The following is a 23,020-nucleotide window of genomic DNA, read 5'->3' as shown; positions in this document are numbered from 1 at the left end:
GATATCTAAAAACATGCCAGATTACATGCCAGTAATGCTCTTCTAAATCTAATTTCTTTGAATATTTAAATGGATAGTTTATATTGTATTTGGAAAATGTTAAATATAACAGCTTCTTTATACAATTTCAATCAGTTACTGTTTTTTCCCTGCTGAGACAGATCTTTAGATGTTTTTAAAATTTACTTTGAACAAAATAAAATGTTGTCTTAAGAATATTCAGGGACTTTCAAAAAGTTTATTTATTTTAACTTATAAGTATATTAAAAGAAAAACCAACACACAGGTAATCTATTCGTCTGTAGACCCTTTATCTGACATTAGAGCTTTCTTTTCAGTTATGTGAAAATATGTAAGGGATAAACTCAAACTGATCAGTGCCTGATAATAAGTTTGTATTCCAATCTATAATTTTTTAAAGTATTCAAAAAATTAACTCTTCAAAAAGTAGGTGTAAAATGGAACAAAAGTAATCAATTCTGTAAAAAATAAGGTTTTGTTAGAATTGCTTGTTGTTCTTAAATATGTTTTAAGTGCATGTGCACGCAGTAGTAGCTTTTGACCCTTCTAGATGATATTTTTCAAAGTATTTATGTTTCATACAGCTAACCAAGTTTCATCGTGTGAAATTAATTAACCTGAGTACACACGAGGGTGGAGGATATGGAGGGGGGGAATTTATAAAGGAAATCAATTCCTTGCCACTACCAGAGAGCATTTAAACTTTTTACGGTAATGACTCCTTAAAATACTTGCAATTTCTTCAACTCAATCTCTTCAGCTTCATTGGCTGTAGAGCAATTAATAGTTGCAGAGAGTAAGCATTCTTCCTTAATTTTTTATTTATTTTATTATATTTTGTTTTGTTTTATTTTTGACACGGAGTCTCGCACTCTCGCCCAGGCTGGAGTGCAGTGGCGCAGTCTGGGCTCACAGCAAGCTCTGCCTCCCGGGTTCACGCCATTCTCCTGCCTCAGCCTCCTGAGTAGCTGGGACTACAGGCACCCGTCACCATGCCCGGCTAATTTTTTGTAATTTTAGTAGAGACGGGGTTTCACCGTGTTAGCCAGGATGGTCTCAATCTCCTAACCTTGTGATCCGCCCACGCTGACCATGGTACTGGTACCAAAACAGAGATATAGACCAATGGAACAGAACAGAGTCCTCAGAAATAATACCACACATCTACAGCCATCTGATCTTTGACAAACCTGAGAGAAACAAGAAATGGGGAAAGGATTCCCTATTTAATAAATGGTGCTGGGAAAATTGGCTAGCCATAAGTAGAAAGCTGAAACTGGATCCTTTCCTTACTCCTTATACGAAAATTAATTCAAGATGGATTAGAGACTTAAATGTTAGACCTAATACCATAAAAATCCTAGAGGAAAACCTAGGTAGTACCATTCAGGACATAGGCATGGGCAAAGACTTCATGTCTAAAACACCAAAAACAACGGCAGCAAAAGCCAAAATTGACAAATGGGATCTCATTAAACTAAAGAGCTTCTGCACAGCAAAAGAAACTACCATCAGAGTGAACAGGCAACCTACAGAATGGGAGAACATTTTTGCAATCTACTCATCTGACAAAGGGCTAATATCCAGAACCTACAAAGAACTCAAACAAATTTACAAGAAAAAAACAAACAACCCCATCAAAAAGTGGGCAAAGGATATGAACAGACATTTCTCAAAAGAAAACATTCATACAGCCAACAGACACATGAAAAAATGCTCATCATCACTGGCCATCAGAGAAATGCAAATCAAAACCACAATGAGATACCATCTCACACCAGTTAGAATGGCGATCATTAAAAAGTCAGGAAACAACAGGTGCTGGAGAGGATGTGGAGAAATAGGAACACTTTTACACTGTTGGTGGGATTGTAAACTAGTTCAACCATTATGGAAAACAGTATGGCGATTCCTCAAGGATCTAGAACTAGATGTACCATATGACCCAGCCATCCCATTACTGGGTATATACCCAAAGGATTATAAATTATGCTGCTATAAAGACACATACACAAGTATGTTTATTGCGGCACTATTCACAATAGCAAAGACTTGGAATCAACCCAAATGTCCATCAGTGACAGATTGGATTAAGAAAATGTGGCACATATACACCATGGAATACTATGCAGCCATAAAAAAGGATGAGTTTGTGTCCTTTGTAGGGACATGGATGCAGCTGGAAACCATCATTCTTTTTTTTTTTTTTTTTTTTTTTTTTGAGATGGAGTCTCGCTCTGTCGCCCGGGCTGGAGTGCAGTGGCCGGATCTCAGCTCACTGCAAGCTCTGCCTCCCGGGTTTACGCCATTCTCCTGCCTCAGCCTCCTGTGTAGCTGGGACTATAGGCGCCCGCCACCTCGCCCGGCTAGTTTTTTGTATTTTTTTTAGTAGAGACGGGGTTTCACCGTGTTAGCCAGGATGGTCTTGATCTCCTGACCTCGTGATCCACCCGTCTCGGCCTCCCAAAGTGCTGGGATTACAGGCTTGAGCCACCGCGCCCGGCCGAAACCATCATTCTTAGCAAACTATCACAAGAACAGAAAACCAAACACCGCATGTTCTCACTCATAGGTGGGAACTGAACAATGAGATCACTTGGACTTGGGAAGGGGAACATCACACACCGGGGCCTATCATGGGGAGGGGGGAGGGGGGAGGGATTGCATTGGGAGTTACACCTGATGTAAATGACGAGTTGATGGGTGCTGACGAGTTGATGGGTGCAGCACACCAACATGGCACAAGTATACATATGTAACAAACCTGCACGTTATGCACATGTACCCTAGAACTTAAAGTATAATAATAATAAATAAATAAATAAATAAATAAATAAAGAAGTCTAGAAGGGAGAAAAAGCTCTAATGATTGGAAAAGCCATTGAACCAGTTAAGGTCACGACAACTTTTCTGCCAATACTGTTTCTCAGTACCTGTAACAGAAGTATTTAGTTAAAAGAAATAATCTTTCCATTTAAAGGTGGTGCCACTCCTAATATCACTGTAAGGCAAAAGGTAATGGGAAACAGATCAGTGAGGCGAAGGAAAGGAGGAAGGAAGGCAGGAGGGAGACATTTAAATAGGATGATATATATTATCACAGCACCCTAAATCCCATAAGAATCTCAATTTCTATCTCCACTTCATCCTGCCAATGGCCAGTAATGTTGATTTGTTTATCAGCAATTTGCCACTTCTGACATTCATTGCACTTGTAGATCTTCAGATAGTCATAGCCACTGTTCCATGAGTTTTCTTCCAGATAACAATGATTATCATTATGGTCACTGGTTTTTTGAGGATAATTTAACCCATGGCAAGTAATAACCTCTCCCCTTTCAGAAGCAGACAATGCTTCCAGGAGAAATGTACCGAGACACTAGGAAAACTTTTATTGTCCTTGAAGCAATCTTTATATTAAAAACGTCATTGAATGCTCATATCAAAATCTAAACTAACAGTGCTTCAACCTTTGATATTTTGTCTTTTGTTAGACATGGGAGATGAAGTTTACGATGATGTGGATACCTCTGATTTCCCTATTTCATCAGCAGAGATGAGGTAATTAAAATGCTTTCATTACAATGAAGTAATGAAAACGAGAACACTCAAGAAAATTCAACTGAAATAAAAAGCCAGTGGGATTGTGTGTCTACTGTGTGTGATCCTGTTGGCTCTGACCTCCTCTCTAACGCTGTGTTTCCTTCCGATCTCAGCTCTACCTCCCTGCGAGGTTTGAGAGTAGGTACCCCCAATCCTTTGTCCCAACCTCCATCCCTTTCTCCCCTCATTCTCTTCCATCCCCCTGGTTCTGCTCCTTGTTTCCTGATTAACCTTGGGCCTGTGACTCACTGATATCTGGTTTATTTATTCATTCATTCACTGGGGAAACATGTTTAAGATCTTGGTCACAACTAGTCTCCACTGATTCTTCTCCTTTCTTTATTTGTACTGTTTTCCCCAAACCTTTTTTTCTTGAATATACTTCTTAGCTTACATCTCAGCTCTCACCCATCTTGTTCAAGCCACCTCTGTCTTCTACAAGATAGTTTCCTTTATGAAAAAAAGAAAAAAAAAAGATTTATTTGTAAAAGGACTTTTAGGTAGGTTACATTCAAATGTTAAAAAATTAATTTTAGGCTAAAATTGTATAAAATCAGTTAATATCAAGTAATACAAAAGGAGTGTCTTTTGGATTTTTTTTTTTTTTTTTGAAATAGAAAATAACATGGTAGGATGCTTTCTCATAATCCAATAAATACATGAAATGATTTGATACATACTGGGTATAAAAGCAAGAACACCTATCTAGCTTTTTCAGGAAAAAAGAAAGATGACTCAAAAGATCTTGTATTTGAATAAAGGATGAAAGTAACATAAATGGAATGCAGTAAGTGGTGTCTTCTGAGTTGTACTGGTAAAAATGCATTGGTAAACGCTAAGTATTAATTTTTGCCAAAATTGTTAAACTAATTTTATGGAACTAGAGAGAGTATCAAGATCAAAGACTCTGAAGGGAAAATATGCCATCATTCATATATGAAGATCAAGTTCCACAGGCAACACAAATAAGAAACATGAAAAGAGAATCGTTGCCCTTTTTTTAATTCTCCGTGAAACAAAAATGGAATCTTCAGTAATACGTTCAAGTTTTACTATTTCTCACCAGTGGTGTTTCAATCCTTTACAGTTGTTAATGCTTTTTTTTGTTTTTGTTTTTGTTTTGTTTTGTTTTGTTTTTGCTTTATATTACTGTAGAAATGCCATCACATTCCATAAAATCACTCTAGGAACCCAGAGTCACACACTGGCTGTATTCTTCAAACAAAATAAACCCCAGCTGACTAAGCTTTATGGGATATGGACAATTTTCTTCCCCATTTTGCTTATTTTCAGAGTTTAAAGCAAGTTTGTGTTCTCCAATGTCGTATTCTATTTTTAAATAAATTTCAATAAATTTTTTTAAAGATACCTTGTAGGGCATTTCTAAGTTTCATGTATATTCTGATTGCCCCAGAGAGTTCATCTGGGACAGTATTTCCACAAATGCCCAGACTACCACAGGCAGGCAGTACTGTGGGCATTCGCAGAGCCTGAGCTAGATATTGTGCCAATTCTTTCCACAATGAGTGAACTAAAAGCTAAGATTCCAAAATTGAGAATTAAACTTAAAATAAATTGGTTACAAACAAAACTTTATCTTAGATCATCTAAATAAAAATTCTTATATTCTAATTTTGAAAATGCTCACTAAAGATATCTACAGTCCTTCCCTACCATTCATAATTTAACCCTAGTGAATGGTTCTCAACCTTGGTTACAAATTAATATCATGCGGGAAGCTCTTAAAATGTGTCCATCACTACCTGGACCTCACTCAGACTAAATTAAATTTTAAAATTAATTTAAATTAGAATATCCAGGAATTGGGCAAGAGCAGTAGTATCCTTTAAAAGCTTCCCAGGTGATCCTCTGTGTGGACAGGCTAGAAAATCACTGTTTTAGGTATATTCACTTATATTAGGGTAATTGGTATCTACAAAATATAGTGGATTTCTATACCTGGATCCTAGCAGTTAAAAAAAATAAGTCTGTTAACTCATCTAAACACTTAGGATGTGCTTATCTTTCTTACTTTCTCCCTCTCCCACCTCTGTCTCTCTCTCTGTCTTTCACACGCACACACACACACACACACACACAAACACACACATGGACAATCGATAAAGTGATGAAGATAAAGATCAATAATAGCCATTTTTTTTAAAAGCTCCTTCTTATAATATCAAAAATCTTAACTGTTACACAATATTTTTTTTATTAACCAAAACTCTGGCTGCATTTTAAGTAGATTTGAACAACATAACATATAAATGTTATAAACCATAAAAATTGATTCTTTTTTGAAGTCTTCTTTTTTAAAAATCCCTTCTTATGACATTTGCCAAGCTACATAATTATCTAGAAAGGGTTGATAATTTAGGGAGGTTTAAGAATAGATTAAGTCATATGAAACCACTGACATGCAACCATGTTTAAACCGTGACTCAGTGATTTTATGTGGTTCAGTATAAGAAGGAATCTAATCTCTCACTCCCATTTTAATTCTTACAGTCTATATTTGCTTGAGGAAACCCTTCTACATTATGAAATGTCATCATTTATTACGACCACAGTTACTGTGATTTCTAACAAAAAGAATTAACTGAAACAAAAAGTTAAAAATATAATGTTATGGATTGTCTCTGTTATGGACTATTCTTTTAATATTTTCTAAACAAAGTGTTGTTTTATGTGTGTTCTGCCATCCTAGTCAAGGAGCTAATATTGGAAAAGCTAAGACAGAAGAAAAGGACCTTAAGAAGCTAAAAAAGCAGGAAAAAGAAGAAAAAGACTTCAGGAAAAAATTTAAAGTATGTCATATCTAAATATTATACAAAGTATAAAGCTCTACTGAAAAATCCAATGATTTTTAAGTACCAAAATGCACACTTTAAAATGTAATTATCAATATTCCAGTTAGCTATTATAACCCTTTTATTTTGAACAAAATTTATTTTAGATTTAAATTTATTTCTATAAAAGATTAAGTAAGCTATAATATGCACAGTATTCATACTGTGATAATCATCTAAATTTAGCTGTCCTTTGAACCTTAATAAGAAGGTTTAAAATAATTGTTATATTAGGTTGATGAGGTTATGAATGATGTTTGTCCCTCAAAATTTTCTTTAATATTCCTACATTATATTTCTAAAACACTGATTATCTCTTTAGCAAATACCTTTTTAATGAATCCATCCATAAATAAGTTGTTTCAATAATGCACATAAACCAATAATTTAAATATTGTTCTCTTTTTTTTTAGTATGATGGTGAAATTAGAGTCCTATATTCAACTAATGTTACAACTTCTGTAACTTCTAAAAAGTGGGGAACCAGAGATCTACAGGTAAAACCTGGTGAATCTCTAGAAGTTATACAAAACACAGATGATACAAAAGTTCTCTGCAGAAATGAAGAAGGGAAATGTAAGTCACTGCTTATACTACAATATATACATATATGTCACCCCAGAATTTAACAACCAGACATGTTTTAGTGACGACTCTGTGTTTACTAACTCTTATCTATCTTTTTGCTCTATCCTTTGTAAATTGTGGCAATCGTTCAGAAGTTGGTCATTATGCTGTGCTGAAATCAATGTATTTTATTCTCTTTTTATTTACCACATACTATCTATATACTCTGTGTCAAAAATAATGCCAAATTACTGCTTCTCAAAACACAGTCCTACAGACCATCAGCATCAGAAAGCCCTTGTGTGTGTATTAAAATCGCAGTTTCCTGGACCCACCCTTGACTTGCTGAAATATGAGTTCTAGAAATCAGGTAAAAACGTGATGATAACTTTTTCCCTAGCTCGTTCATGTATACACTAAAGTCAGAACCACTGTGCTAAAGTAGACAGTGTCTCTTGCTCTGGCCTGGTTTTAAAATTATGTAGAATTTCAAATTATACAGAATTGTGTAGAAATCTGGATATTTCACACCTAGAATTTCCAGTTTTCTTATCTTGCAAATTCACTTGTTTTCATTTCTTATTTGAACACACTTAGTGCAACATACTATTCCAAATAAATCCAAAAAAGTTCCTGTCTCCTTTGACTTTATCAGCTATTAAAGTTGACAGATGGGAGCCAGGTGCGGTGGCTCATGCCTGTAATCCCAGCACTTTGGGAGGCTGAGACAGGATGATTGCTTGAACTCAGGAGTTTGAGACCAGCCTGAGCAACATAGCAAGACCTAGTCTTTACTAAAAATCAAAGAAAAATTAGCCAGATATAGTGGTGTGTGCCTGTAGTCCCAGCTACTTGGGAGGCTAAGGCAGAAAAAATCACTTGAGCTGAGGAGTTCCAAGCTGCAGTGAGCCATGATCGCACTGCTACACTCCAGCTGGGGTGACAGAGCGATACCCTGACTCAAGAAACAAACAACAACAACAAAAAAAATAGAAAATAAAGAAAGCTGACAGATGAAAATATGTTTATCAAATTTCAAAAAAAAAGCTTATTTAAAATCCAGAGAAGAGTAATTCAAAATTACATTGTCTTATATTTGAAACTGAATAGCCACCACAGCTGCCCCATATCAGCTTAGTCAATCTGCATGGAAAACATGGACTCTGAGTTTAATTTTAATGGGAGGAAGGTGACTCAGGGACAGGAATTGAAATGGAGTTTCAAGAATAAAACACAGTGACTCAAGGATGGAGGAAATGGATGTAAAACTTATCACGGAGGAGGTGTGGTTGGCTTTTCAAAGGAAAATACGGAATGTGGGTACAAAAGATAAAGGGCCGTGGCAGTGTAATATTAAGATTGGAAGTTCACTGAAGATAATGTGTAGAAAGATCCCCAGGGGACAAAGAAAACCCCCATTCAGACTAGGATTTGCAAGGATCTACCTTAAGGAATAGCCATAAGTGTAAAAAGAACTATAAGCATCAAATTGCATCAAAAAATATTTAAAAATTCAGATTTTTAAATTATTAAATGTTATGATGAATATACCCAATTGAATGTTCTAAATGAAAATTATGATAGTAATATGATGAATCTCTCATGACATATGGTAGAAAAAGTAAGAAAGCTGTTTAACTTGGGGTAGGATTTATAGCCATGTTATAAAATCATGCAAATAAGAGAAACTGAACTAAAAAAAAAAATTAAATACCAAAAAAAAAGTCTCAATAAGGTGATAAGTCTAAATGATATGTTTTCTGTCCTCTACTTTCCAAAAATTTCCCATTTTTCACAACAGAGAATTGTCCTAGTATTTGTCACATAGACCTCTCTCCGGGGCACAAGCTGAAGCTTGTGCATATCTTGCCCTTGGTATGGTAGAAGAAAATCTTGCCATAGTGACCTAAGTCTCCCATGCTTAGCAGCAAGTCTTATCTAAAGCAATGCTCCTCCAACTTTGAAGTACATACACATCAATGGGGATCTTGTTGAAAATGTAGAAGTGAGGTCTGACATTCTTCTTTTTTTTTTTTTTGCTTATTTTTTCCCACCTTACATTTATAAAAATGGCATGACATTCTATGGGTTTTCAGGCTCCCAGGTAATTGATGCTGCTGGTCCTTGGATCAGCATGGATCTTCACATATCCTAAGTAACAAGGATGTGATGATCTCATCAACAAACATGTATGGATATCGATGGACAGGAATAGATATGGCACCAGTAAGAGAAATTCAGAGAAGAGACTCTTATCTTCCTAGGAACCAGCAGACTTTAAGAATAAGTAGCCATTCAGAATAACTGCATAATCTAATATCATTTTCTACTTGAACATCAATAATTCTAAGTACTATTACAAATACTGGAGGTCTCCTGTTCTCTTAGAATGTATCATCTTCTAAGAATTAGAGGTGAAAAAGTTTCATAAACTTCTGATAGATTACAGTCAAGAGTTTCATTTAAATATCTTTTTTCTTTCTGCTGCAGTATCAATGCACTTTACAGTTTCCAAGTTCATTGTTAACTACCTAAATTCTTAGATGGCTTTGGGGTACATCTCAGATGGGATGGAAACCACATGATTATATGGTAGCACTTATATGCATGTTGCTTTTTGTGTAAAGACTTTCTATGGGCTGGATTTTTTCTCTTTTTTTAAATTGTTATGTTACTTAATAATTGTAGATTTATTTTATTTTATTTTATTTATTATACTTTAAGTTCTAGGTTACATGTGCACAACGTGAAGGTTTGTTACATACGTATACATGTGCCATGTTGGTGTGCTGCACCCATTAACTCGTCATTTACATTAGGTATATCTCCTAATGCTATCCCTGCCCCCACCGCTCAATAGGACCTGGTGTGTGATATTCCCCTTCCTGTGTCCAAGTGATCTCATTGTTCAACTCCCACCTATGAGTGAGAACATGCGGCATTTGGTTTTCTGTTCTTGTGATAGTTTGCAGCGAATGATGGTTTCCAGCTGCATCCATGCCCCTACAAAGGACACAAACTCATCCTTTTTATGGCTGCATAGTATTCCATGGTGTATATGTGCCACATTTTCTTAATCCAGTCTGTCACTGATGGACATTTGGGTTGATTCCAAGTCATTGCTATTGTGAATAGTGCCGCAATAAACATATGTGTGCATGTGTCTTTATAGCAGCATGACTTATAATCTTTTGGGTATATCCCTAGTAATGGGATAGCTGGGTCAAATGGTATTTCTAGTTCTAGATCCTTGAGGAATTGCCACAGTTTTCCACAATGGTTGAACCAGTTTACAGTCCCACCAATAGTGTAAAAACGTTCCTATTTCTCCACATCCTCTCCAGCACCTGTTGTTTCCTGATTTTTTAATGATTGCCATTCTAACTAGTGTGAGATGGTATATAATATAAATAACTCTTATTATTTTGAGATACATTCCATCAATACCGAATTTATTGAGAGTTTTTATCATGAAGGGCTGTTGAATTTTGTCAAAGGCCTTTTCTGCTCTATTGAGATAATCATGTGGTTTTTGTCTTTGGTTCTGTTTATATGTTGGATTACGTTTATTGATTTGTGTATGTTGAACCAGCCTTGCATCCCAGGGTTGAAGGCCACTTGATCATGGTGGATAAGCTTTTTGATGTACTGCTGGATTTGATTTGCCAATATTTTACTAAGGATTTTTGCATCGATGTGCATCAGGGATATTGGTCTAAACTTGTCTTTTTTTGTTGTATCTCTGTCAGGCTTTGGTATCAGGATGATGTTGGCCTCATAAAATGAGTTAGGGAGGATTTCCTCTTTTTCTATTGATGGGAATAGTTTCAGAAGGAATGGTACCAACTCCTCCTTGTACCTCTGGTAGAATTCGGCTGTGAATCCGTCTGGTCCTAGACTTTTTTTGGTTGGTAGGTTCTTAATTATTGCCTCAATTTCAGAGCCTGCTATTGGTCTATTCAGGGATTCAACTTCTTCCTGGTTTAGTCTTGGGAGAGTGTAAGTGTCCAGGAAATTATCCATTTCTTCTAGGTGTTCTAGTTTATTTGCGTAGAGGTGTTTATAGTATTCTCTGATGGTAGTTTGTATTTCTGTGGGGTCGGTGGTGATATCCCCTTTATCATTTTTTATTGCGTCTATTTGATTCTTCTCTCTTTTCTTCTTTATTAGTCTTACTAGTGGTCTATCAATTTTGTTGATCTTTTCAAAGAGCCAGCTCCTGGATTCATTGATTTCTTGGAGGATTTTTTGTGTCTCTATCTCCTTCAGTTCTGCTCTGATCTTAGTTATTTCTTGCCTTCTGCTAGCTTTTGAATGTGTTTGCTCTTGCTTCTCTAGTTCTTTTAATTGTGATGTTAGGGTGTCAATTTTAGATCTTTCCTGCTTTCTCTTGTGGGCATTTAGTGCTATAAATTTCCCTCTACACACTGCTTTAAATGTGTCCCAGAGATTCTGGTATGTTGTATCTTTGTTCTCATTGGTTTCAAAGAACATCTTTATTTCTGCCTTCATTTCGTTATATACCCAGTAGTCATTCAGGAGCAGGTTGTTCAGTTTCCATGTAGTTGAGCGGTTTTGATTGAGTTTCTTAGTCCTGAGTTCTAGTTTGATTGCACTGTATTTGGCTTCCCCATAAAGTGATTCTGCAAAAATGCCAGTGGCAAGTGGAGAAATGAGATAGGGGAGCGAAGGCAGCCAATAAAGTCTTATTATCAAAAAGTTACCACTTGGATTATTGGAGCTTGATCCTACTGGAGACCCCCAAGTGTTAGTGTTATCCCTTCCAGTGGGAAATAAATTGGGATATTTATACACCAACTCCTGTCCTTCAGGAGCTGAAGCCTATTCCTGGGAAGGTAGCCAGAAGCCAGAGAAAAGCCATCAGTGAAAAAATTGTTAAATGCAAGTACTGTCAGTTGGATATGCAGTTACTCACATGGTAAGGATGCGGGTGTAAGGGAGAGGCACTAGGAGCATGTTACTGACTTTCAGGTTAAGTATTATTCTATGGTTTAATCACCTTATCTACATTATTTCAGTTTTATTTTTCCTAACCTCCTGCCTTTCTTAATTTTTACAAACCTGCTTACTCCTTCCATGGACTGGGTCCTTGACATTCTTAGTTTTTAAAAATAGCTAATTCATTCTTCACACACCTCTATAAGATTGTTTAACCCTCCCTTTGCTAGATGATTGCAATAGCCTTTCTAGTGATACATCTATCTTTGCCCTTACACTCAGAATCCATTTCCCCACAATGTTATCCAAATATTATTTTAAAAAATACAGTATTTAGGCTAGCACATAAAACTCTTTATCATCTAGGCTTACCCTCACCCACTGCTGTTTTCCATCTACAACTGACACTCCAGAAATACAAACTATTCACTTGTCATTCCCTGAACAAATCTCGTGTTTTGGCCAGCCGCAGTAGCTCATGCCTATAATCCCAGGACTTTGGGAGGCAGAGGTGGGCAGATCACTTTAGACCAGGAGTTTGAGACCAGCCTGGCCAACATGACGAAACACCATCTCTACCAAAAATACAAAATTAGCTAGGCATGTTGGCGCACACCTATAATCCAGCTACTAGAGAAGCTGAGGCAGGAGAATCGCTTGAACCCAGGAGGCAGAGGTTGCAGTTAGCCGATACTGCGCCTCTGCACTCCTGTCTGGTTGACAGAGCGAGACTCTGTCTCAAAAAAAAAAAAAAAAATTATGTGTTTCATCCTACTATGCTAGGAATTCAACTTGAAATGCCCATGATTCTCTATTAAAAACAACTCACTTGTCATCTAAAATTAGAAGCACCCCCAGTCCCTACTCCCAGCCACACCATCACAGTTAATCTCTCCCCAACTCAACCATGATACTTCTTTTGCTGCTGTCATTGTCATTATTGTTTTATCAATCTATCACTCTTATTAGACTCTGAGCTTCAGAGTCACTTCAATGAAATGTTCTCAACATTGTATTGTCAACACATTACACAATGCCTTGCACCTTGCGTGAGACTTGCTGGATTGAATGAAACAATTTGGAAACTGCAGTTGGATAGCCAGATGAAAGTCTGACATACAGACACTCACAGAAACAAGTCCGCTGAATACTTTAACTGGTTAGAAGACAGAAGTTCTCTCCTCTGGCTTTAGTGATGTAGTTAGATTGTTATATGCCATTGCAGAGCCTCTAAATCTTTTGGTTCCTTATTTCTGCATCTTCTGGTTACAGATGTCTTTGCATTTGTAATCGAGCACCAAGGTGAAACTAATGTTATCCTTACCTTCCATTCTTCTTTAATCCATCAGAGAAAGAAAAGCATAGCCTATTTCAACCTAAAGTTTGTAACAATAACAATTAAAGGCTAAAGCAAGAACAACAATCCCTTACAATTACGGAGTGGGGCATAAGCCACTTTTACAGGCATTATCACATTCGATCAAGCCTCACCCATTAACTTGTAGAAGCTCCTACTGTGTAGGCATTGAAATCTTCAATATAAATTTCTGGCACATTGCCAAATGTTTAGTTTCTTGCTAATATTTATACATATTCCACAACTCTATGTCTCATAAGCTGTGAGTTTTCCCACCTCCTGTGACTGAAAAAAACTTTCTACAAAAAATATAGAATGAGATACTTTTTGTCTGAGTTATTTGTGGCCAAAATGCTCTCCATTTTCTTTAGGCATCAAAGACCAAGGGATTTTAAGGGTGCTTTCAATCTTCCCAAATCCAATTGATCATTTTCTTTTAACTTACATAATTTGTTTTCAATTTTAAAACAACACAGGCTCACTGAAAGAAAATTTTTTAAATTTAGAAAGTTAAAATGTTGTCCAAATATGAAGTTCCAGAAATAACAATAGAAACAGAGAAGAGGGGAAGAGTGAACATTTTTATAAAACTAGGATAATAATTTATATTCATATTATACACAACACACTGTTTTTTCTTTTATTATGAGCATTTTCCACTGAAATTGGACATTGTTCCACTTGCCTAGGTAAATCTATACAATATGATTTTCTTGTTTTTAAACTATGTGAGGCCAAATTGAGTACATTTAACTTTATTTCTGGATTTACCCACAACAAATGAAATAATGATGAAATAGTATATTTTCATTTTTATTAAGTAAAAATTTGAAAATATTAGAATGAAGATAATTTCCACTTTTCCAAAGATTATTTTCTATTTCCTTGGTTAATCTGTATTCACAATATCCTTCTACAAGGTGAGTCATTAGTCCTGAGACACATCTGCCCTGTAGCAAGCAAACGTTTGGGGAAGAAATTAACTGGCACATATGGGGGGTGGGTGTTATTTTCCTAACTGGCTCTATCCCACCACATATTTCAAAACATTTGTTTCAAGCCATTATGTTCTGCTCTATAAATGTGAGGTTTCCAAATAATAATTTCATATGATATGTGAGAATCCCTGGTGTGCTCACACTCACAATATTACAGTGCTAAACATAGCTGCCCTTCTACATGATACAGACCATGATGAGATTGTTGTTGTTGTTGTTATTTCATGTGTTTATAGTTTTCACTAACATTCCCTATAATAAATGTAGATATGTAACATAAACAAACAGATTTTCCTATTGCAAAAAAAATAGATATATTTCTAGGACCTATAATGGAGAGATTATTTAAAAATTTATGGTAAGTCACTTGTTTTGATACTGTCATGAATCATGCTTTTAATAGAATGAAGTTTTAGCTGAGATTTTTAAAGGTACCAGACAGCAAAACCTGTATTGTATTAAAAGTCATTTACCCTGTAAAAAGGCTATATAATTGTGATTTTATAGCTAGCAAGCCCCATATTATCACATCATTTCTGCAGCACAGTACCATCTCACACTCCATCTCCCTAATACATTTTTCTTAAATAATATTCCCAATTATTGATGTTTATGTATTTCACACAAACACACAGCAGCAACAAAGTGTTCAACACAGGCGAAGGCTGTTCCTTAGAACTCTTGAACACACAGATATAGGAGGGAATGGAAATACAGGTTGAGAATCTAAGAGAATATGTTTTTTATAAGCAATTTGTAAAGTTGAGGTATTAAGCTGTTTATCATGAATGATTAACTTTGGTCATGTAAAGGACTGTTTTAGCTCTCTACATTTAGTGTTTTATCCAAGCCTGCAAAATTTTAGCATAAATTAGTTTTTAAAAATAGATTACCTAGAAGTGTAAGCAAATAAAAATCTTTAATTTCTAAAAATGGTGATCACATTCTCTTTGTTTTGAACTTTATATCTGATGCCGGAATAACTGCAGTCTCTAACAACAGTTTATAACTCTTATATATTTCTCTATTTATCATCCAATTTTAGCTCAGAGAGTGTATGAAGTCCTACCAAATCATATGAGATTGACTTCAGTGTTGAAAGCTTCAGTTCATACACATCATTATTTTAAAATTATTAACATCAACATGAGTATATTATGGGAACATTTACTATTGTGTTTTTTTCCAATTTGTTTTAGGAAAAAATCCAAAATGAAAGCAGAACCCCCAATTTTAACTGATAAAAAGAAGTCAATGGCTATTACTATCTGTAGAAAACTCTTCTAATTTTAGTGTAACCCTAAGTATAGGTATAGATAAAAAGTTATTTCAGTTATGAGGACCCTGATACAAACTCCACAATTTGTTCTATAAGCTTGTTATTTGCAGAGATTTTTCTCTTTTGAGAGACACATGTAGAATTGAATTTGTTGGACATGAGCTTATCTCTTTAAAAATATTACACTAAATTATTATGTATACCTTATTTAAAAAGAAAGTCTGTTAATATGAAATGAACTGTGATATAAAAGCCTACCCACAGACTATAGATATTAATTGTAGATGTTCTTACATTAATACTTTTTGCTACTTTTGCATTAATTGAAATATGAAGGAAGGTGCAACATGTTCTAATTTTTTTATACTCTGAGTAGTATGTTATTGTGCTTTTATTATCTTGACATGTTTCATTACTTTCCTATGTTCCTAGTGTTTCATTACTTTTCCTACTTCTAATTTTTTATACTCTGAGTAATATGTTATTGTGCTTTTATCTTGGCACATGTTTCATTACTTTCCTACTATGAGAATTCAAGAATAACTTTGATTCTTTATTTTCCAAATATGATACTTATAGTTTTTGTTAAAAAGTGGTAAGCTTCTTGATAAAATATTTTAGTGGAGTTTTTTTTTTTTTTTAACCCTGTAACACTTCAAGGGAAAGTTCATTTTCTTAAATGTTAATGCATAAATTCAGTTTTATGATTCTAACTTTTAAAAAATATTTTCATGTTTAATCAATGGCAATATGACATCAATACATTTAAGTAAGTTTATCATTTGTATTATTAATTTTTGCTTATGAGCTTTCTCCTTATAATTTGTAACATGCTTGCTTTGATTCAGAACCAAAATTAGATCTAAAGTGGACCAAGACCAATAGATTGACTCACTGAGAGAAATTATTTAGAGATTGTATTGAGGAAGCAATAAATGGTACTAATCTCAAGCATACAGCAGATTTTAGGCACTAACACAAAACTAACAATTCCAAAGATTAGTGATATTAATTAGATATCAGCAGGCATTTTCTTAAGAAAAATAGTTTATATTTTTCCTGAGAAATATGTGCACAATGAGGGGCAAATATAAGGTGCCCCTCGTATAACAACAACAACAAAACTTAGCTTTCCTGCATAAAATATGGCTTATTTTCTACTTAACCAGGCATCACAGAATTCATAGTGTGTGCTCTTCCAATAATGCTTTTGCTCCATGAGTGATGAAATGCAAATGTTGATACTGTCCAATAGCAAAACAGTAGAGGAATTTCTTCCATACAGAGTAAAAGAGACCTGTTTGAGACTATTTACAATGCATAGTCCCCCTAGTAGTCAATAGCTGGCTGGCATCTGAAAGGGGAGTTGAATACAGTTGTATGTCTGCTCAATATAATAAAATTTTATAAAGTAAGTCTTAGATCTGGTGGTATTTAAAATACTTACCAATAAACTACTTTTATAATCCATGCTTACTAAATTCTTCCTAAAACTGGATCATGGGGTAACACATTGAAGAAATAGATTAAAAATTGAAAGAACTCTGTTCTATAGCCTACAGAAGCTTAATGAAAAAACGTTGCTTTTTTTTATTTAAAGGAGAAAGGAGGAAAGATTGAAATTGGAGCAAAAAAGAGACATATTAGAGAAACAGAAAAGTTAGGGAGAAAAGGAGAAGAAAGGATGGACACAAAAGTAGACACAAGTAAGAAAAATGGGTCATTTCCAGAGATAGATACAATTATTCAGTATACTATGATTACTCTATTGTGTTTTGATTTCCTGAAAGAAATACTAAAGATTTTTCAAACCTGTATTATTAATGAAATGTATTTTCTTTTTCCTTCATAGATGGTTATGTCCTTCGGAGTTATCTAGCAGACAAGTAAGCACATTTTCTTCTACTACTATGCTTGTGAAAAGAATTTTGTGCCTTTCTTTTAAAAATATTTCTAATCTTATTTAAATAATGTAACCTACTGAACTATCATAAATAAATTTAAAAACAATATGCTATACTAATGTTAACATGCTAGTATCCATAATAAAGGTAAGGTTTTCATAAAGTGCTACTCTTTTAAATAGGCAAGAAGCCCTTCTCATTTAAAATTGTACAGCTCATAGTTCATAGTTTTATATATTCATTAGGCTCTCAGCAAACACTGAAGACAGGTCAAAGCCAGTAACCTTTCATTAATATTTTATATTTTACTTGCTAATGCAGTTGATTGAATGGAATTAATTTGGGACCAATTAGTGACTTCACAGTAGGTGCTAATATCACCTGTTAACAGTTCATAGTTTAGCCCTTAATTAAGGGCTTTGCTTCACTCACACTAGGCATAGTAGAGTACTATGTTGCCTTTTTTGGAAGCATGCCAGAGAAAAAGACAGTCGTCAATGATTCTTCTATTCTTATGAATAAGACATTGTCACAGTCTGTCACAGTCTGGTACTAGTGTGCCTTTGGAGTCCTCCGAAACATAAGATTCTGTCCCAAGTAACCCAGTGTAAGAAATGAACTCCATTATCAGGTTAGGTCACATGCCAATGCAAAGATTTACAGAATTCAGCGCAATGAAAAGATCCATGAGGAGTCACAAACTGTGTATCCATCAACAACCTGACACCAATCAGAAAAACACAAATCGGTGTGAAGAGCTTTGTCGGCAAACCAGTAGTGGCCAAAGAAAAATAATCATAATACCTTTGTTCTCCTGAGCACATTAATCACAGTGGGAGGCATGAGACTTTCAATAGGTTTTGTTCTATGAAAGATACAAATTTTAAGGACAGAATGTGTGGCAAATAATAGGACATTTGCATCAGTGATTATTACAGGCTGATTGAGAGAATTTAGAAAGCATACTCTGTAAGTAATTGTTGGTTCACCACCTATTGAAGCAAATACTTAATAAATGTTTATTGTATAAATGACAGAAAAATCTATCCTTCCTGCATTTGGATGAGATTTCCATTAGCCAAACCCTCCCTCCATCTCAGAGAAAAGATCCAAACAGAAGACATAGGGAACTCACAGCATCTGCCATAGTTGGCAGCAGTTTGAAGGGCCTGGTGCTGCTTCCATGATAATGCACAGAGATTGTACAGCAAACACTAAGTCTGGTCTAAGTGACAAAGCCACCCTACATTTCTGAATTTTAGAAGTATATCTTACATTTCAAGGCAATGTTCATGTTTATAATACTCTCTATTTTTATTTCTTATATAATCTCCTGTTTCATTATAAGGTACTTAAAAGCAAAGCTTGTCCCTTACTCATATTTGTGTCTCCTGGCACATAGAAGGGACTCAGTATGTTTGTCGGATAGAAAATACCACAAAGATTTAGGGCCAAGCAAAACCTAAAATGTGTAAAAGTAGCCAAAATTACTATTATGGATGCTGCCTATCATCATAAGTAGTAGTTTTAAAATTATATAAGAATTACCATAATAATAATATCTTGGTTACTTATTCTGTAACTAATATTTATATATTTTATTATATGTGTGAGTTATAATTAAAATGTGAGAGTGATGCAACCATTTCCTATGCCAATTATTATTGTATTTCATTCACCATTTGAAATTCAAGTGAAAGTGTGAATCTGGTATTAACAGATATAAAAGTCCATTGCTGCTTTGAATTAAGGTCCCCAATGGGAGTGTTGTTCCATGATGTTTAGTACATTGTTAACAAACATGTCTTACAAAGATGAGTAAGGCGTAGTCTATGCTCTTGAAGGATGTTTTAATTATTCTGTATGTAAAATGAAACAGAGGACTAGATTAAGTCAATGAAAGAAGAGATAATGAATATCAAATTTATTTCTACTTTAAAATGCATACTATGCTTAAAAGCCTTAATTGTGCCATATAAAATCATACTGTTAATCTTCTATATATTGCTCTAATGCTAAGATGATAGTTTCTTTAAAATAAAAATTATTTTTTTTACATTTACAGTGATGGAGAGATCTATGATGATATTGCTGATGGTAAGTCTTATGTAGTACCACCCCAGCGAACAGTCGTAGTGAATTTACTGTTTTTATAAATACTAAAAATAGTTTGTTGGATTAGAGACTTCCAATCTGATCAGAATTTGAATCATTTGAAAATGTTAGAAGAGGTAAATGCCCTGGCATAATGGGGGGACAATACCACATTTCTCACAAGATGGAAAATTAAGGAAAAACCTCATTTATTTCTTTGAAAACAGAAGTATAAAAATATTTGATAAATTTTTTATTGTACTGTGACTCATAATAAGAATTTCTTTTATCCAAACAAATAAACATTTTTGGCAAATAGATAGGTACTTATTTCGTAACCAGTAATACCAATATTCTCTAAGCATCATATAGTTCCAAACTATAAAAAATTAATCTAACTGAAATGATGCATGGTGTTGACCATGATGTCCTTTAGTCTTTTAAACTTATACGATTCTTGATCTTTAATATTTTCAACCTCGTTCAGAGTGACTACCAAAAAGTAAATGTTTAAGTGCCACGTAAAATAATCTTGAGTCTCATTTTAATAGAGAACAAATCTGTCCAGAAATTTTGTTGGAATTATAGACTAAATAATAAAAGTTAAATATATGGTCTTCCGTTTAACTCATTTTTTATAAAGTGAGCCAGTTCTATTTTTTTTTTAATCCTTAACCAAGAGAGTATGAATCACCCACATTTCCAAACTTGGAATACTTAGAGAATATGTTTTTAATAACCATATTTAAATTTGTATTTTTTTCTTTCAGGTTGCATCTATGACAATGACTGACACTCAGCTTTGGCCATCCTGCTGTGTTCCTTAGGTGTCAGTGTGAAGTCTGGATTTTAATTGGCATGTTATTGGGTACCAAGAAAATCAATGCACAAAACCACTTATTATCATTTGTTATGAAATCCCAATTATCGTTACAAAGTTTTTAAAGTTTGAACATAGAAAATGATCTCTGCTTAATTGTTATGTCAGAAGACTACATGAGTGAGATGTAAGAATTATTAAATATCCCATTTCTGCTTTGGCTACCATTATGAAGAATTTGAAGGTGCTTCTTTTAGACCATCAGTAAATAATCCCCCTTCAAAAAGTAAAAAGAAAAGAAAAAGGAAAATCCTTCAAGAAGAAATGACCTGTCTTAAAAAACCTAAGGAAGAATAATAATGCAAGAAAGGAAATTTTAAAACATTCCACCAGAAGAAAAATTATTGTTTATACTTCTACTTATGGTTATATCTTATATTCTCTATTCAAGTGACCTGTCTTTTAAAAAGGCAGGGCTGTCTTACCTCTTGCTAGTGGGTTAAATGTTTTCAAAAATTATAGCGTAGAAGAAGTTCTGTATAAAATTTGTCCCTATTTGTTAATTGTATATAAATGTTAATTATTTGATATGAATGTTATGCATTTAGTGTGCACATTGAAGGCTAAACTGTAGAAGAGTCTAAAACAAGTTCTCTTTTTGCAGATTCACATGCTAATGGTTTAATTCTGTGCTGTGTTTAAAGTACTATTATAAGTAGAGTAGATCTGAATGAAGATAACCCTAAAATCATGAGGAATGGAAGAATGGACCTTGAAACTAGCTAGGCTTTTATGGCATGGCACCTCTTTATAATGAAGACACTTTTTAAACTTTTTGTTTTTGTTTCAATTACTGCTGCATTTTTTTCTCTTTTTTTAAAAAACCATTTTACTGGAAAGTTGGCCAGCAGAGGGAGTAGAAATTATTAAAACTCTAGTGTTTGGATTGGGCCATTCTCTAACAGTACATACTCATTCCCAAAGCAATCCAAAAACAAAATATAAAGCATTTGGGTTTCAAATGTTAAGAACACTAAATAGCATGATTTAAAAAATGAAAAATCCTAACACCTAAGAAAAGAAGATATTAAGTGCTTTTAACAACTCCTAGAGTACAAAATGAGCAAATCCTAATGCTGGCCCTTTTACTAATGAACCTTCTAGTGATATTGAATAAATTATTTATCTTCTCAATTTCCTCATCTGTAAATTACAAGATTAGACTAAGTAAGTTTTTCCAACTCTTCACTACCAATTACCTTAGGCTTTTATAATGCTCCCCCTACTTCAGTCCCATGTTTCAAAAGCTTTTGTCTATTTTTTAAGCACATTGATTAAATAATGATTAAAGCATTCTCCACATTTTAACATTACAAAGGCCCATTGGAGTTTCTGAAGCGGCCCCACAGAATTGAAATAATTTCAAATAACTGCAAAGGAACTGAAAATCTTCACAGAGATGAAGTGGGGTTTCCATTAGGTGCTTTCAAGTTTGATAATAAATCATCAACTTCCACTGGTCAATATATAGATTTTGGGTGTCTGAGGCCCCCAGATTAGAAACCACTAATCTCCAAAGATTCCCTCCAATTATGAAATATTTTGATGTCTACTTTTAGATAGCATTAGCTAGTATATGACCATGTGATGAATTTCTTTTCATACTACATAAAATTACCTGGTTCAAAAGTGGTTTTTGTTTATTAAGTTTGGTAGTAAATATATATAATACACAGACAGAATAGTTTTTATGCTGAAGTTTTTCGCCAGCTTTGGTTTGAGGACTCCCTGATAAGCTTGCTAAACTTTCAGAGTGTCCTGAGGCACTTCCAACCATCCCTCCTCCTGCTTTCGTTGAGGCAGACTCGCACTGCAGTCTGACAGCAATTTTTTTTCTGATTGAGAATCAATTCAATACAATGTCAGTTTTTAAAAGACGAAGTTAGATCAAGAGAATATTTCAGAGTTTTGGTTTATACATCAAGAAACAGACACACACACCTAGGAAAGATTTACATAATAGATAATCATCTTAATGTGAAAGATATATTTGAAGTATTATTTTTAATATATTAAATATGATTTATGTTATAGTCTTATGTATGGAATTTTGTCACTTGAGATGAGCTGCAAATAAATAATATCTTCAATGGATAACCTTGCCTCCTACTTCATTAAATAAATTGAGGCTAGCCAGATGCAGTGCCTCACATCTGTAATCCTAGCACTTTGGGAGGCCAAGGCAGGCACATTTCATGAGCCTAGGAGTTCCAGACCAGCCTGGGCAACATGGTAAAACCCTGTCTCTACAATAAATACAAGTAATTAGCTGCGTGTGGTGGCACATGCCTGTAGTTCCAGCTACTTAGGAGGCTGTGGTAGGAGGATCACTGGAGCCTGAGAGGTTGAGGCTACAGTAAGCCATGATTGTACCACTGTCTCAAAACAAATTTACTCTGTCTCAAAAAAAATAAATAAATATATTTTTTTAATATTGATGCCATCAGGCTTCTTCTCCCTTAACTTGATCCTACATCTACAAAAGAGTCTTTCTCTGCATCGAACT

At 34.6% G+C, this 23,020-nt stretch overlaps 1 protein-coding gene across 10 annotated transcripts in view; it reads left to right on the top strand.

Annotated features, from left to right (window-relative positions):
• FYB1 (FYN binding protein 1) overlaps window positions 1-22,608 on the top strand; it is a 165,859-nt gene extending 143,251 nt beyond the window's left edge. For 7 of the 10 annotated variants that reach the window (XR_012413620.1, XM_005556774.5, XM_073993347.1 and 4 more), the window contains 6 exons: window positions 3,516-3,582; window positions 6,335-6,434; window positions 6,890-7,052; window positions 17,489-17,522; window positions 19,606-19,637; window positions 20,405-22,608. Coding sequence is in view for 8 of the 10 variants with exons in the window: in XM_005556774.5 (XP_005556831.3) it covers window positions 3,516-3,582; window positions 6,335-6,434; window positions 6,890-7,052; window positions 17,489-17,522; window positions 19,606-19,637; window positions 20,405-20,427 (419 nt within the window). In the remaining 2 variants the exon portion in view is untranslated. Of the gene's footprint in view, window positions 1-3,515; window positions 3,583-6,334; window positions 6,435-6,889; window positions 7,053-7,312; window positions 7,411-17,488; window positions 17,523-19,605; window positions 19,638-20,404 lie in introns of those variants that run through there. The other 3 variants (XR_012413621.1, XM_073993344.1, XM_073993345.1) reach the window with 3 other exon arrangements.
• The last annotated feature ends 412 nt before the right edge of the window (window positions 22,609-23,020 follow it).

The sequence above is a fragment of the Macaca fascicularis genome, chromosome 6, assembly GCF_037993035.2.
Source record: "Macaca fascicularis isolate 582-1 chromosome 6, T2T-MFA8v1.1".
Lineage (NCBI taxonomy): Eukaryota > Metazoa > Chordata > Mammalia > Primates > Cercopithecidae > Macaca > Macaca fascicularis.
Note: the sequence above shows the minus strand (reverse complement) of the source record. Positions and strands in the feature narration are given on the sequence as shown.